Source organism: Notolepis coatsorum (assembly GCF_963971535.1).
Source record: "Notolepis coatsorum genome assembly, chromosome: 2".
NCBI lineage: Eukaryota > Metazoa > Chordata > Actinopteri > Aulopiformes > Paralepididae > Notolepis > Notolepis coatsorum.
Genome location: NC_140166.1, coordinates 165,809,408 through 165,824,713, shown reverse-complemented (window position 1 = coordinate 165,824,713; position 15,306 = coordinate 165,809,408). Strand labels below are relative to the sequence as shown.

Here is a 15,306-nt window from a genome sequence, read left to right as displayed (position 1 = left end):
AGCCAGTTAGCTGTTACCTACGACGCTAGCTCTGTACGCTCGCTCGGCTGGGAACGTTAGCCTGATGCTACCAGTTAGCCTGGAGTTAGCTGTTAGCTTGTGCTACACCGTTGAACATTCGCCGTGAGAATAGCAGGCCATAGCACTCTGACTACGACGTCATCTTTGACAGAAGATGTAGTCGGCCCTGCACCATGATCGGCTGTTGGAGGGGGGCGTTTCGCCAGAGCCTCGCTCCGGCCTTAGCTTCTTTTGCCCCGCCAGCGAGGGCCTTCGTCAACGTGGAAACCAGCCTGTTGCGGTCCTCTCAGCCTGCGTTCATTGGTGCAGGTAAGGGTCCATTGGACACTTCCCCCCTCTTCCTTCCTTCACCTTTCCGAATGTTTTGTAATAACGATGTTTTTTCCAAAACGTATGTTGCTTCACTACATTTGGGGATGCGACATGTGTTGTGTGTGAATTGTCTTGATCGCTGGTATAGCTTTCTTTCTACCTAGAAAACGGCGTTGTTTTTTACCTGAGTAAAAATGAACTGGTTTTGTTGTATGATGAGAGGTTGTGTGTTCATGTAACGTTAGGCAACGTAGCTGAGCTCACAACTGGCTGGGTTAAAAACCCTGCAAAGCTATGCATAGTGGCATGTGATCGAGGGGTGAGTCCCTCTCTCAGCTTGTGATGACAATAAACAGGTGGCGAGTTTCACATATTAACAGGGCTGTACCTGTTCAAACGAGTCGTATCAGGGGTAAGGTGGTGAGGGGTGGTTTTTTCCCCCGGTTTTCCCCTGGGCCCCCCCTCCTCTCAAACATGATTTTGTTTACAATATATTGTTTCACTATGTTTGTGGGGATACGGTGTAACCCCTCAGCTTCTGCTGGGGTTGTGCTCCTGCTTAGAGAGGCAATTTTTTTCTGAAGATTGTTTGGTCGCTGTCATGTGGACTTAGCAAGGCCTGTGGCCAGTACTTAATCGAGGACTTGTGTCTTCTCTCGTTATGAAAAACGGCGTTCCTCTTACGGTAGTGAGAGTGTACTTTTGCCTTTTTTGTTGTGATGGAGGGTTGTGTGTGTAGTTAACACATTAACTGCCACGCTTATATCCATCAATGTATGATCACTGCCACCAGTCTAAGCCTATGGAGATATTTACCTTCTTTGCAGGGCTATAACTTTTTAAATTGTATTGCTAAATTGACATTACTATGGCCCATTCAACATCGATTATCTATCGTTCAGGATGTAGGAACGTTTTACTTTTTCATTCATAGATTCATACGAAAATACCGTCTAGAATATAAATATGTTTTTATCGTTTTCTGCAGTAATTCCTAGAATGCTAGTTATAGGCATAAACGCATATATAGATTATCAACTGCCGTTTGTTGGCGATACACGCTATATAAAAAATTTCAACTGTACATGATCCTAAATGTTATGACTTATCATGCGCGGATGAACCGGGGGGGGGGGTCGTTTATAATTCCGTGATCGTCAGTAAATGCTTTATGTAGTATGGGTGATATATTGATCAGAGCAGTTTGCAATAATAATAATAATAATAAACAAACGTGCTGAAAATGACGTCAGCGTCCTCTTACCGTTCGCCGATGAGACTGGAGGAAAAAGATCCCACTTATTTGACGGCGATCTCCTAGATCCATTTTCGGTTTGTATAATCATAATAAACGGCCAAATCATATCGATTATTGCGTTATGGCAGCGATCGCTACACACGGACATGTGTCTAGAGTCCCGCAACAATATGTGAGTGCCGGACCCATTTGCCAGATGCACGGAGATCGACTCGATCCATTTCCGGTTGTAACTCACCGATCATCCACCAGGTGGCAGTATTGAAGCGTTGCAGAGTTGTGCAGGCTCCCACTGTATCAGACCAGGCTCCGTGAGGGCATTCTGAATACCATGGCGAAAAAATGAAATATGATCTCAATAACGTTGTACGCCGTGGAATGGCAGAATTAGCATGACCTTGAATCACGTTGTACGACGTTTTTGGCGCAGGATGTGTTAAGATCCACAACTGGGTTAGGTGTTGGCCTACAGAAGTTACATGTGTAAGCTCTTGTACCAGGGCCCTTAAAGGGGCCCTCTCTTGGTCTGTGTTTTTCTTCCTTTAGGAAAAGGTGTAAAAATTCAGGTGGCAGGTTCGCACATGAGTCTATGTGAAGCTGTTAACGCTTCATGTAGCACGCTATGACTGGTGTCATGGCTCTGCTTTGTCATTGCATCGTATCAGGGGTGAGGGGTCATGAGGGGGTGAACTGATAAAACCTCCCTCCCCTTTTTCTGATTGGTCAGGGGGTTGGGCCTCCTGTCCTTCGGGCTTCCTGTCACGTTGCTGGATCAGCGCGTCACAGGGTAGGGAGGGGGGGGAGGGAGTTTCCTGGTCCCACACCATATTGGGCGGTGGGCCATGGAATTCCCCCCGCCATAGAGTACGTCACTGGGCGCGTTTCTATTGGTTGTGAGACTTTCGTGAGTTATTTTCAGGCTCCATGTTGTGGACCTCTGTTACAGGGAGATTCAGAGCCTTCTCCTCAGAGTTTCAGAGCCTCCTCCTCAGATTGTCAAGGTGAGTAGAACTTAAAAAGAAGTTCTGCTCTGTTGTATGTGTATTGAGCTTGGTAGGTGATGCAATGCAGTAGAGACGATTTCGCTGCTGGCGGGACAAAACCTCATAACTTCAAAAACCCAACTTTTCAGCAGATGAAAAAAACGAACACAGATTTGAGGGTGAATAGAGTTAGGAGGTTTAGACAGATGATCGCTTAATGCTTTCCCATTGTTTAAACTTTGTAAAACCCACACACACATATGGAGGATGATCTACGGAGTTGATTTATATAAAAAAAATTAAGTTTCTTAAATGGAGTTATGAGGTTTTGTCCCGCCAGCAGTGATTTGTTCTTCTGCTCTGCTCCCTACTAGTAGTGTGTATATTGGGTCAGAGCCTCCTCCTCAGGGAGTTTCAGAGCCTCCTCCTCAGGGAGTTTCAGAGCCTCCTCGGTGAGTTCAGAGCCTCCCTCTCAGTGAGGGAGCCTCCTCAGAGTTTCAGAGCCTCCTCCTCAGAGAGTCCTAGTCCAATTGTTACATAGCTCAATGTTGCATATGTCTTTTCAATGTATTGCTCACGTGGGAAGTCTCTCTGGGGGTTCCCCGTCCCCTCTTTTGTGGAGCAGGTTGACGGGGTGTTGTTTAGGGAGTTCCCTGACTCCTCGCCTGTAATGGTCGGTTGAGTCATGGGATAACCGAATATATCAATGCATTGGTAGAGGGGTCTCACACCCTTGGGGTGGGCCACTGGGCGCGGTGCTTTGTGTTCTGACCGTCTGGGTGGCGCCCTCTATAATGTTTTGGATCGACACGCGTACCTACCCCCCACCTGGGACTGGGGATGACGGCGTGATTAGCGCACAGGACTGGTTCTGGTCGCGCCAGACCAGGTCAGTTAACCCGTTGTCCGCCGGGGAGCAGATCTGCTGTTCTGGTACCCTGAGGGACTTGTGCTTTTTCGGGGGGAAAATGCCGGGTCGGTCCGGGCGTTGCAGGGTTTGACGTTATGGAGATGTTCGTGGTTATGTTACTACGTGTTATCCCTCACTGTTGCTTGGTCCATGTTGTGTTGTACCTTGAGCCGTGCTGAAGGAGCCTGGTCCTTCCCCATTCTTTTTCGCCCCTCTCTTCTCCTGCTTGGCGGGGCTGGGAGGGGGCTGTTGAGATGGTTCTTGTAGAACTCCTCTGGCATCCCTGTGTACGTCCCGGTCCGCCGGGCCCAGGTTCGAATTTGTTTTCGTCAACCTGTTGGCCTGGGTTAACCCCTTCTTGAAAACTGAAACACTTGTACTGCTGTATAGCCAGTGTATACCTGCAGTTGTGTTTTGGAGTTTTTTCTTGGGGGGTTATAGGAACAACCGCCTCATGTTAGAACCAAGGGGGTGGTTGGTTCCCTGGTGTGTTGGTAGCGGAGTCAACTCTCGGGGTAGGCCGGGTTTGGCCCCGTCTACCTGTGAGTGTGCCCCCGCACCTTTCATGACGTCTGCCAATCATGTCAGCCTTCTCTGCCTCGGCCCCTCTAGAGAGTCGAGGTTTTTTTTGTGGAGGCTGCGACATGGTGCACAGCATGCCAGCATACGCCCCCTCCGCCGGGGTGCTGTTTCAGCAGACCCCTTTGGCGCCTGTCTAGTCCGCAGTGCTCCAGGCTGAGGTCGAGTGGCCTGTTGCCTGGATTGAGGGTTCGACCTCTTTTGGGGGTTGTCTCCCCGGTGCGCTGCCTGGTCCCGCTGTGGGTGTAGCCTCTTGAGTGCTTCGGGGCGGCGTGCTGTAGGGGGGAAGGGCCTGCTCTTGGATGTGCCCTGTCCGAATACGCTGGCGATATGGGGGGTGGTGTCACTAGTGACCGCCTGGTGGGGTCTCGATGCTGCGGCATCGTTGGCCTCACCAGGCCCCCTTTTCCGGGGGGTCCAGTCCCTTCCTGGAGCTGGGTCCTCCTTCGCGCTCCGCTGCTACAGCCTTGCCACAGGGTTGGGTTTTTGCCCTTGACCCCGTGATATTAGGGGTTGTAACAGGGTTTTCATTTCTTCCCGTTCGTTCCCTAGTGGCATGTGGGTTGCGCGTTTGTGTAGTCGTGGGTTCTTCTGTGGAAGGTAAGTCCCACGGTCTGCTCACCCTGTGCGTTTGAGTTGCTAAACTCCTCTTCGCACAGTCGGATCCGATACCCTCCCGTCCTCCGCTAGGGGGGTCCGGGGGCTCGGGTCCTCCCCGGTTCTGATGGTTGTGGGGGGCCTCAGCGGGTACATTTGTCGAGCTCCGCTCTGCTCAGCTCCTGTATTCCAGTATGACGCAGAGCGGAGCTACACGACTTATAACGTACGGTTATGTCTATAACCATAGTTATATGAGTGTAGTGACGCTCTGCGTCGGACTCACTGAGGACCCCGTGGTCTTCGCCTTTGTGGTGAAAGACTTGGGAAGGAGCTGTTAGTATGGCCACACCCCTGCTTATGTAGAGGAGCGGATGGGGGTGTGGCCAGGCAGATGGGTGTGTAAAGGTGCATGTGAACATTTATTCAGTGCTAGTACTGATATGGAAGTGGATTCCAGTATGACGCAGAGCGTCACTACACTCATATAACTATGGTTATAGACATAACCGTATGTTTTTTGAAGGGTGACTGGAGGGTTAAGAAGTTAACCTGTTAAGCCCTAGCCCTATTTTCTGAAAATCCGCCTAGAAAATCTAAGTAAATGAATAAAGGGAAGATGATTAAACAGAAGGTTTTGTAGATACAGTACTGAATTATGCCATCCGGACACATGCAATTTGAAATATTATTATAGAATATAGAATATCAGGCCTATGAATTACCTTATTATAGCCAACTTGCACATCTATGGATCGGGCCAAATCTTTGGATTTAGTATCACCAGGCGTGCAGCAAGAACCATGAATGAAATCTACTGTAAGTACAGTTATTTCTTTATAATGGAAACTGCTCTGCCATTTTGAATCGGTTTGCAATGCGGATTTTTGCTAAACGTTCACAGAAGGTAGACAAACGACTGTGCTCCGATCTATGCCAATAATGTTCAGTCCCAAAAAATTTGAGAAATAAAAAAAGATTCATCCACAAGTTATTTGCTTGCAGGAAGCTGGCATGAGCTGGGTAATGTCGTTTTTATAAACGGATTCAAAATGGCGGATAATCGCTTGTAAATGAATGCATTTCAAAAACTAATATTTCACTAATAACACTTTAACCTATTGGTAAACAAACGTATTGCTGAAAATATACGCTATGACTGCTGTTTTGACAGGATTAGGGTCTTTACTCTTGGCTACATTTGGAGAAAAAAACCGCAACATTAATCCATACAGTCTGTATTGTAGACATGGATTTATGACGTGATGTCATCTGCAGTCCGCCGACGGACCGCTCGGTCTAAAGAGGTTAAGGGCTTTATTTGGGATGGAATCATGGTGATTGCGTTCATGTAGATTCTACAGACATCCCTCAGAATTAAATAATTTTAACCCTAACTAACCTTACTGTCATGCACTTGTCCTAATATACTAACCTACAATGTAGCACTCAACACTTTGATGAACATTGTTACTCAGCTGATAGATTTGTGCCCTTCCTGATGACTTGTCATACAGGACTTGTAAGTCGCTTTGGATAAAAGCATCAGCTAAATGACTAAATGTAAATGTAAATGTAATGTAATTATTGTTATGGTTTTTTATAGCGACCCCAATTGCACGACACAGACAGGTAATCAGAGTTAGCCAAAGCAAGGGCATGATTTATTATATACAAAAAAAGCGGCACACAGCCTTTAAGGGGGTAAAAACATCAAAGTCCATGAACACAAAAAAGGCGGCACTGTGCCTTTAACGGGCGAACAGGCTGGGAAAAAAGTAACAGGAATCTTCTTCGTCCCTACACCGAGTAGGGCTCTGTGGCTCTGCAGCTCTGCCAAGGAATCCTCTTCCTCCCGACCAGACGCTGCCGACGGGCAACGCAGCACACAGGGGGTCCGAGGGGAACGGGGTGAGAAGACGGGCATCCTCCCGTGGAGTAATAGAGAGCGATGGCGAGCCTCACCCCAGGAACGAGGACCATGAAGAGGGAGTAGGGAAGTAGCCGGCACGACGTCTGGAGTGGGAACACTGGGATCCTCCCGTGGAGTAATAGAGAGCGAAGACGGTGTCCCACTCCAGGAAAACGGCGACAGGTGGTGATGGGTGGCACGTCGTCTCACGCCGGAGACGCGGCAGTAGATGGTGGTAACAAGAACGACCCGACAAGGAGTAGAGGGGAGTCTGCAATACTAGTACTCTCCCGAGCTGATCGCAAACTCCCATCAGGTGCGTGAAGGAGAAAAACGGCACGCCCCCTCGTTGGGCTGCATGCAGGATTCCTCCAGCCCTCACAATTATAATAATAAATATGACAATATTTTTTTTTTATCCACTTTTTCTCCCATTTTCTATATTTTCTCCCATCCCAATTTCGTATCATCCAATTCAACCCTCCCCTGTCACAAACGCTGTTTCTTGCCTCCCACAAGCCGGCTGCAATGTGGACTAAGTCATACATAGCACAAGTCCCCTCCGGTACTTGAGGTAACAGCAGTCGCATCTTTTCACCTGCGCAGCTCGATCTCTCAGTGGCGAGGAGTAACGTGTGGGAGGCTCACGCTGCCCCCGACACTTCCTGATTCTACTGCGCAGGCGCACCAACCGACCTGTAGGAGTCGCTGTCCACAACGCCCGATCCCCACCCATCAGTTTCCCACCCCCTAATACGGCCAATGTGTATTAGTACGGACGACGAGCTAAATTGAAAGCAATATGGAGCGCTGGGATCGAACAGGCGATCCCAGCGGCTCCGCATTCGTGGCGAGCGCCTTGCCCACTACGCCACGTAGCCGCCCGTAAATATGACAATATTTGTATGATTAAAAAATTACGTTTTACATTTACAGTCATGCCTCAATGATGCATCGTGCACTAAACCAACACTGCAAATAACAGTGAATAAATAAATCAATAAATAAGAACTAAACCCAATCCCATGGATATAGCTTGGAATAGAATGGACACATCTACATTCTGCTCTCAGCACACCCCATTCCTTTCATAGGCTATATATTTGCCATGTTCTCTGTTGTTATTATTTATTGTTGGTTTTATTTGTATTTTCTGACATTGCTTATTGTATACATTGTACGAGCCAGTGAAGAAACATTCCAACAAGCGCTTCCATCACAACCGCGGCCCTCTCCTGGCTGTTAGCGAACCTCTCCAGGCTGTTGGCGACCCTGTTCTGGCTGTCCAGCATCGCCTGGACCATGTTGACATGGGCACGGGCACGCATGGCATCGCTGATGGATGGTCGGGCTGCCCCCCGTCCAACATTCCACTGCTCATCTTGCCCGGACAACAGACATAGACAAATACAGTGCAAGTCCGACAGCGATTAATTGCACGGATGTAGGATGAATAAAGATTTGAATTTGATTTACTTGATGTTGTCTATTATTAGACACAGTTTACAAGCGCTTGCGGCCACCCTGGCTCAAATAAAACACACAATTACTCAGTAGTATTTATATATACCCAGTTTAATCACCTGTGCATTGTATGTTACTATTGCACTTTACATTTGTAAGTTACATTTGTACTCTAGTTAGATGCCAAACTTATTGTATTGTACTTGTGCTGTATGATGACAATACATTTGAATCTAATCAAAATCAGTTGAAAATCGCTTCCGCGCTACCTGTTACAGGGGTCAGCATAGCAGAGATGCAATGTTGAGCCTTTCGCTTTCGTTTTGCACACGTCCCTCACCTTATAAGGAGCTGGTGGGGCATGTCTGAATGCAAATGCAGGTGTACGAGAACGCACTTCCAGTTTATGACTGAGTGATGCACTTCATTCATTTTGGCAACTTAAGAGAACCTCTCCACGTGTTGATGAATCCGGGGTAACTGTCGTAGGTTTTCTCTTACGAACTTCGAACAAGGTTATTTAAGAGGAAACTTACGACAATGTTGGTGAATTAGGTCCATTGCCCTTGGTCTTGACCATAACAGCAGGTGAATTGTTGGTAGACATTTGCCAGCATCAGACTACCTTCCTATTAGTAGCTTGAGGATTACAGGCCTGTCAAGGAAAACTGGTACTGCTAGAAACATGTTGTTTATTCTCCACTGTAATAGCAAGCCAGGCAGTAAGTGGGTTAAAATAAAGCTGTATAAGAGTGTGTGTGTGTGTGTGTGTCTCTCTCTCTCTCCCTCCCTCCCTCTCTCTCTCTCTGCCTCTCTCTGCCTCTCTCTCTCTCTCTCTCTCTCTCTCTCTCTCTCTCTCTCTCTCTCTCTCTCTCTCTCTCTCTCTCTCTCTCTCGCTCTCTCTCTCTGCCTCCCTCCCTCTGAACTCATCGACCCCAGGTCTGTGTACCTTCACAATAACAAGATAACAGATGCAGGGCTTCCAGAGAACATGTTCAACGGCTCGAACAAACTAGAGATCCTCATAATGTCCAGCAACTTCCTGCATAGTGTCCCCAGTAACCTGCCCTCAACCCTCCACCACCTCCATCTTAAGGTGCAGGACCACACACAGTCACACGCACGCACGCACGCACGCACGCACGCACGCACACACACACACACAGTATCTTTGTATGTATGTATGTATGTATGTATGTATGTATGTATGTATGTATGTATGTATGTATGTATGTATGTATGTATGTATGTATGTATGTATGTATGTATGTATGTATGTATGTATGTATGTATTCTGCTCTTGTATGTATGTATGTATGTATGTATGTATGTATGTATGTATGTATGTATGTATGTATGTATGTATGTATGTATGTATGTATGTATGTATGTATGTATGTATGTATTCTAGTCTATCTATCAGTGTATTTTATTCTATTACATTTGATCTTTGTTTTGTTTTATTAAACCTGGCAAATCATTTAAGAACAAATTATTACTTACAGTGACGACTTGGCATAGTCACAGCATCAGTTCCTGCGGTTCCCAGTTTCTTTCCAGCTTGTTCCCAGCTTGTTCCCAGTTTCTTCCCAGTTTCTTCCCAGTTTCTTCCCAGTTTGTTCCCAGCTTGTTCCCAGTTTGTTCCCAGTTTGTTCCCAGTTTGTTCCCAGTTTGTTCCCAGTTTGTTCCCAGTTTGTCCCCAGCTTGTTCCCAGTTTGTTCCCAGTTTGTTCCCAGCTTGTTCCCAGCTTGTTTCCAGCCTGTTTCCATATACGTATCATACTATACATATATGATTCATGCTAACAATTAGAGGCATGTGCAGTTAGCGTTAAAGGGATATTCCACTTTAAAGTGGAACTTTCTGCGGTCTTACCTTTGACCTCATCTACGAGTCAGCTAGGGAGCACCGCTGTCCCTGTTGTCTGCTGTCAACACCACCATTCCACAAACAAAACAACTGGCACACTCAGTGCAAATGTCTTCAGAATAGACCTGGTGTCGACCCAAGAACCACAAAAATAGCGTCAGCACTCACAAATAAATAAATAATGTATTATTTATTTATTTATCTTTATTTTCTGGACTGGTGGTTAGACGTTGGAGCTCTAGCAGAGCAAACACACAAGCTTCCAATAATGGTGACTGTACTGTTCCCATGTGCAAGAGTTCGTTTGGACAGTCTGTCTTATGGAGCAAACTTATGGAACTCTCTGCCTACTGGCTTAAAACTGGAGTCCAATGCCAACGTCTTCAACAGAGGACTCAAAGTATGGCTGAAATCAAAGCAGCAGTGCTCACATGTATGTAGACGCAAACTGGTTTTGTGGTTTTGATCATGGACTCTTGTTCTGGTAACTATTTGTTCTGATTTGTGATTTAAATTCTGTATTATACTGTTCATTTTATTCTATTCTAATTCTAGAAAAGCCTCAATGGACTGGTGTTGAAAACTAGCACTCATGCTATAAACACGCAAACAACACATCTGGTCTGTCCACTGTGACTGGTCCAATGTAGGTGTGGTGTCCATTTTAAATAAAAGTTTTCATTCATTCATTCATTTAACGCACAGCAGCAGTACTGACGGATGCATTTCAGCCCTAGGCTTTTCCTTGAGGCTGAGGAAGGTTTTCCTTGAGTAATAATAATAATACAAATAAATATGACATTCTTATTTGCGAGAGCTGACGATTTTTGTGATTCTTGGGTTTAACACCACCATTCCTCCCAGGTGTCACGCTCCTCATTCACTTCCATTCATTTTGGAAATATCATACTGGTCTCAACTTTTCTCTTGGTCTACAGAGTAACAAACTGGAGAAGATCCCTGCGGGGGCGTTCGATAACCTATCCAGCCTCCGAGAATTGTACTTACAAAACAACCTTTTGAGCAACGAGGGCATGGACAACGAGACATTCAGGTGAGACCTTCAGAGGGAGCCCTTCAGATCTCTTTCTCTCTTTGTACTGTCTTTTACTATTATGTACTGTGGGATATTTGTGGATATCCTGAAGAAGAATGTTCTCAGTCAACCGAGGTTTGGATAATAACAAAGGTTTATTAACCAAACAAATAGAAATATAATATAGTACATAGAGAGAATGGCTGAGGGCTTCGCCCCAGGTGATCAGCTGAAATGACCCAGATAAAAGCCTGGAATGTTCTCGGGAGGAGCATTATATAGTAAAAAGGGGGGGAGGTGGTCCTGCAGTGCACTCCATGAACTAGTTGTTATGAAATGCCGAGAGAATTCGCCGGAGATTCACCAGCCCCTGGAATCTTCTCGGCACATCCTAACAGCGCATCGGGCTTGTCCTGGGGTTTCCTCGTCTCGTGACAGCGGATCGAGGGACGTCGCATGGCGGCTAGCTGTCGGGCTAGATCGTGCACAGGTAGGGCCTGCGCTGCCAGGCATTAACGCTAGCATTTGTGATACTGCTCGTTGTCCCGTGAGACAGCCGAGTCGTGTATTGGTGCGAGGGGCAGGATATTTGGGAAAGCATGGTCGTCATGACTCTGTTTTGGGTGTTTTCCCAGCTATCCTAGTGCGCACGGCTAATGCTAATGCTAATGCTACAATGCTGGGTCTCCGTTCTTGTTCCCCGCCGAGGGCTGTCTTTACTAAAAGGTCTTCCCTCCTCTTAACCATTCATGCTGACGGTCATTCGGTGTCTAATGTGACGGGGGCTTGTTTACCATTTTCATGGGTGGATGGGCTGAAGCCTAGGGCTGGTGTGCTTTTTGTGAATCTATGAATTGTGTGCGGGACTGGTGTTTTTCTCTGGTCTGCATTCCCTTAACATTTGTGTGTATGGGCTAGCCCATTCTGCAGTGTGTTAGTGGAGTTTTCGTTAATTTATTCATTTACCCCTTCATGGCTGCACACCACAGTGGAGGTTGCTGCATGCCTACTAGTGAGGCAGTGCTTCACTAGTAGTAGTCTTTTGTCTGCAGCCACCACTGGTGCTCCGTGCTTGTGAAGCAGGTGGCATCAGTCCTTTGCCTCTGACATGGTGGAACGGTGTCCCGCCCGGCCGACGCCATGAGTCGAGTCGGCCCGGCAGGTGGCTGGTGGGCTGTTAAAGCCTATACCGCCGCGGTATAGAATTAGCAGCGACTAGCAACATTGTTCGAATTGCTGTTTTTTCTGTCAAATAGTGTCGGGTGGTGGGGCCTTAGGGCCAGCCGACGTCGAAACATCGCGCAATGTTTTGAGGTTATTAGCTTCTGACCTAGCCGCAAGCTATAACCGCAGGGAGGGCTAGGATGCTGTCAACGGTTGTTTACAGACATCTTGGTTGGATCAGTCTCCCCTTGAGGAGGAGAGACGTTTTTTCCCTCCTCAGGGCTCCCCTCTCCGCAGAGGGACTTTGGTCTTTCCGCTGGAGCGCGGGCGGTATTTGACCTAGGCCCCACACCACCTCACACCGCGCAGCCAGAGGTGAGGGCGCGGCCTCGCCAGCGGCTGTGGCGAGGCCCTCAACCAGTGGCCGTGTTTCCCCCGCCTGAGGTACCCTGGACACAAAGAAAAAAGGTGATCGCAAGGCCGACAGCCTTGGCGGCCGAGGGATCGGCTACATTAGATGAGCACGCCCTAAAAACTGTCAAGTTCAAGTTCTTTAATAGTTGTCATACAGAAGTACAGAATACTTTCATACAAAATGCTTCTTACTGTTACGCTCCAGAGACTGTGCTAGACAAGATAGTATCAAATAACATAATAACATAATATAGCATGAATTTAGAAGAAGAAAATGAGGTCACAGTGTTCGGTATAGACATATGTACAATGTTCTGAGTTACCATATAATATACAATACACAATACTATGCAGTGTACTAATGTACAGTACTATCTAGTGCAAAGCAGAAATGGGATGAGGTACAATTTTAGGTACAATTTACAGTAAGGTGTACGAGTTGTAGTGCAATCCTTCATCCATAAATATAAAGTGTGGGGAGTGGGTGCTACAGTGTGTTTGTTTAAAGTGGGTGTGTGCTATAAGTGTGTGGAGTGGGTGCTACAGTGTGTTTGTTTAAAGTGAGTGTGTGCGTGTGGATGTGTGTGCTATGTGCGTTTGGTGGTTGTTGTTGTGTAGTGTTCATTCATTGTTCGTTTAGCAGCCTGATGGCCTGGGGATAGAAGCTTCTTCTGAGTCTTTCTGTGCTCGCCTTGAGACTCCTGTATCGCTTGCCTGACCGCAGCAGTTCAAAGAGGCAGTTGTTCGGGTGACTGGAGTCTTTAATGATTCTCTTAGCCTTGCCCTTGCAACGCTTGTAGTAAATGTTCTGGAGGGTGGGGAGCCCCCCTCCAATTGTGCGTTCGGCTGAACGTGTCACTCTTTGTAGTCTGCTTTGGTCTTGTGCAGTGCTATTCCCAAACCAGGAGGTGATGTTGCCGGTCAAGATGCTCTCTATTGTACATGAGTAGAAGTTCTTAAGGATCTTCTGGCTGACTTGGAACTTCCTTAGGCGCCTGAGGAAGTAGAGGCGTTGTCGTGCCTTCTTCACAACACTGTTAATGTGTGTGGTCCATGTCAAGTCCTCGGATATGTAGGCTCCGAGGTACTTAAAGCTGTTGACTCTCTCAACCGGTGCCCCGTCGATGCTGAGGGGGCTGTAGTCCTTGACCCCCGACCTCCTGAAGTCCACAATCATCTCCTTTGTTTTGCTGACGTTCAGGGAGAGGCTGTTTTCCTGGCACCATCCCGCCAGGACCTTGACCTCTTCCAGGTAGGCCCTCTCGTCGTTGGCAGAGATCAGGCCCACCACCACTGTGTCGTCAGCAAATTTGACGATTGTATTGCTACTCCGCTGAGCCACACAGTCGTGTGTGTACAGGGAGTAGAGGAGGGGACTCAGAACACAGCCCTGGGGGGCCCCTATGTTGAGGGTGATGGATGAGGAGGTGCAGTTGCCTGCTCTCACCACCTGGGGTCTGCCAGTCAGGAAGTCCAAGACCCACTGGCAGAGGTCATAGCCCAAGCCCAGGTCCCTGAGCTTGGCTATGAGTATGGAGGGGACTATGGTATTGAATGCCGAGCTGTAGTCGATGAATAGCATTCTCACATAGTTCCCCTGCCTCTTGTCCAGGTGTGATGCTGCTGTGTGCAGCACATGGGATATGGCGTCCTCCGTGGACCTGTTGGGGCGGTATGCAAATTGCAGGGGGTCCATGTTGATGGGGAGGGAGGAGCAGATGTAGCCCTTTACTAGCTTCTCGAAGCACTTCATGGCTATGGAGGTGAGAGCTACAGGGCGGTAGTCGTTGAGGCAAGCAGGCTTGGATTTTTTGGGTACAGGGATAATAGTGGACTTAGTGGTCTAGCTGTGTCTAGCTCGCTCTCCGGTCACTCCCCCCCCCAACACCAGCGGGATAAGGGCTCTGATTTGTTTCCTTTGGCTGCGGGCCGCGTGCCTTCAATGAAGCGCAAGCGGGCCCACGTTTCGCTTCTCATGGGGACAGGGGCTGACACCCAGTTGCTGGCTAGGCCTGGGGTCTGTCCGTGAGAATGTTGTGCTGTCAAGCGGCTCCCACGCCACACATTCTGCGTCTGTGTTTGGTGAGCCTGGTGTTGTGTCTGTCAACAACAAAGGTTGTCAGCGGGGGAGCTCGAGGCCCTTGGGGTCGCAGCGCGAGTTCCCCCAGCCCCGCCCTCACCAGGCCGGGTATCACGTTAGTGCCTCCCACGGCCGGAAGACCGGCGGTGGTCAGGCAGGCGCACGTGATTTGGGTGGTAGTAATATCACTGCAGGGCTACGGTGTGTAGGAACCCACCCTATCGGGCAGTGTGGGGACCTCACGCCTAGCATGTCCAGCTGTAGAACAGTCCTCAGCAATCCATGCCGGGGAGGTGTTCAGTGGGGGAGCTTTTGTCACCCAGTGTGATGTCAGCTTCCCCCGTATCAGACCGGCCCTTTCTGTCGGGGTCCCCCCTTGGGTGCGATTGCCTCGTTGGTAGTGTCATGGTCCGATATCCTGACTCCGCGAGACACCCTGCTCGCGCGGTTGGCGGGTCCAGGGTTGGCAACGCACAGCGGGTGGGACCGGGCTGCCTATCTACGGTTCCTGGCGGACCAGAGCCAAGTGGCGGCGGATGCGCTTGGGATTATCATCACATATGGCTACAGCAGTGCCATATGTCGAGGTGGATGGAGAGAACGCTGAGGCGGGGACTTGTGTTTACACAACCCCACCCATTTTCAGGTTTGGTACAGACCCTATTGTCTGGGTCAACAGCAGTGACAGCTCTGGCCGACGAGATCCA

The 15,306-nt window shown here is 48.3% G+C and overlaps 1 protein-coding gene across 2 annotated transcripts in view; it reads left to right on the top strand.

Annotated features, from left to right (window-relative positions):
- podn (podocan) overlaps positions 1-15,306 on the top strand; it is an 82,819-nt gene that overhangs the window by 28,087 nt on the left and 39,426 nt on the right. For both annotated transcript variants that reach the window (XM_084338181.1, XM_084338180.1), the window contains 2 exons: positions 8,976-9,132; positions 10,844-10,959. In XM_084338181.1, coding sequence (XP_084194307.1) covers positions 8,976-9,132; positions 10,844-10,959 — 273 coding nt within the window. The remainder of the gene's footprint in view (positions 1-8,975; positions 9,133-10,843; positions 10,960-15,306) is intronic.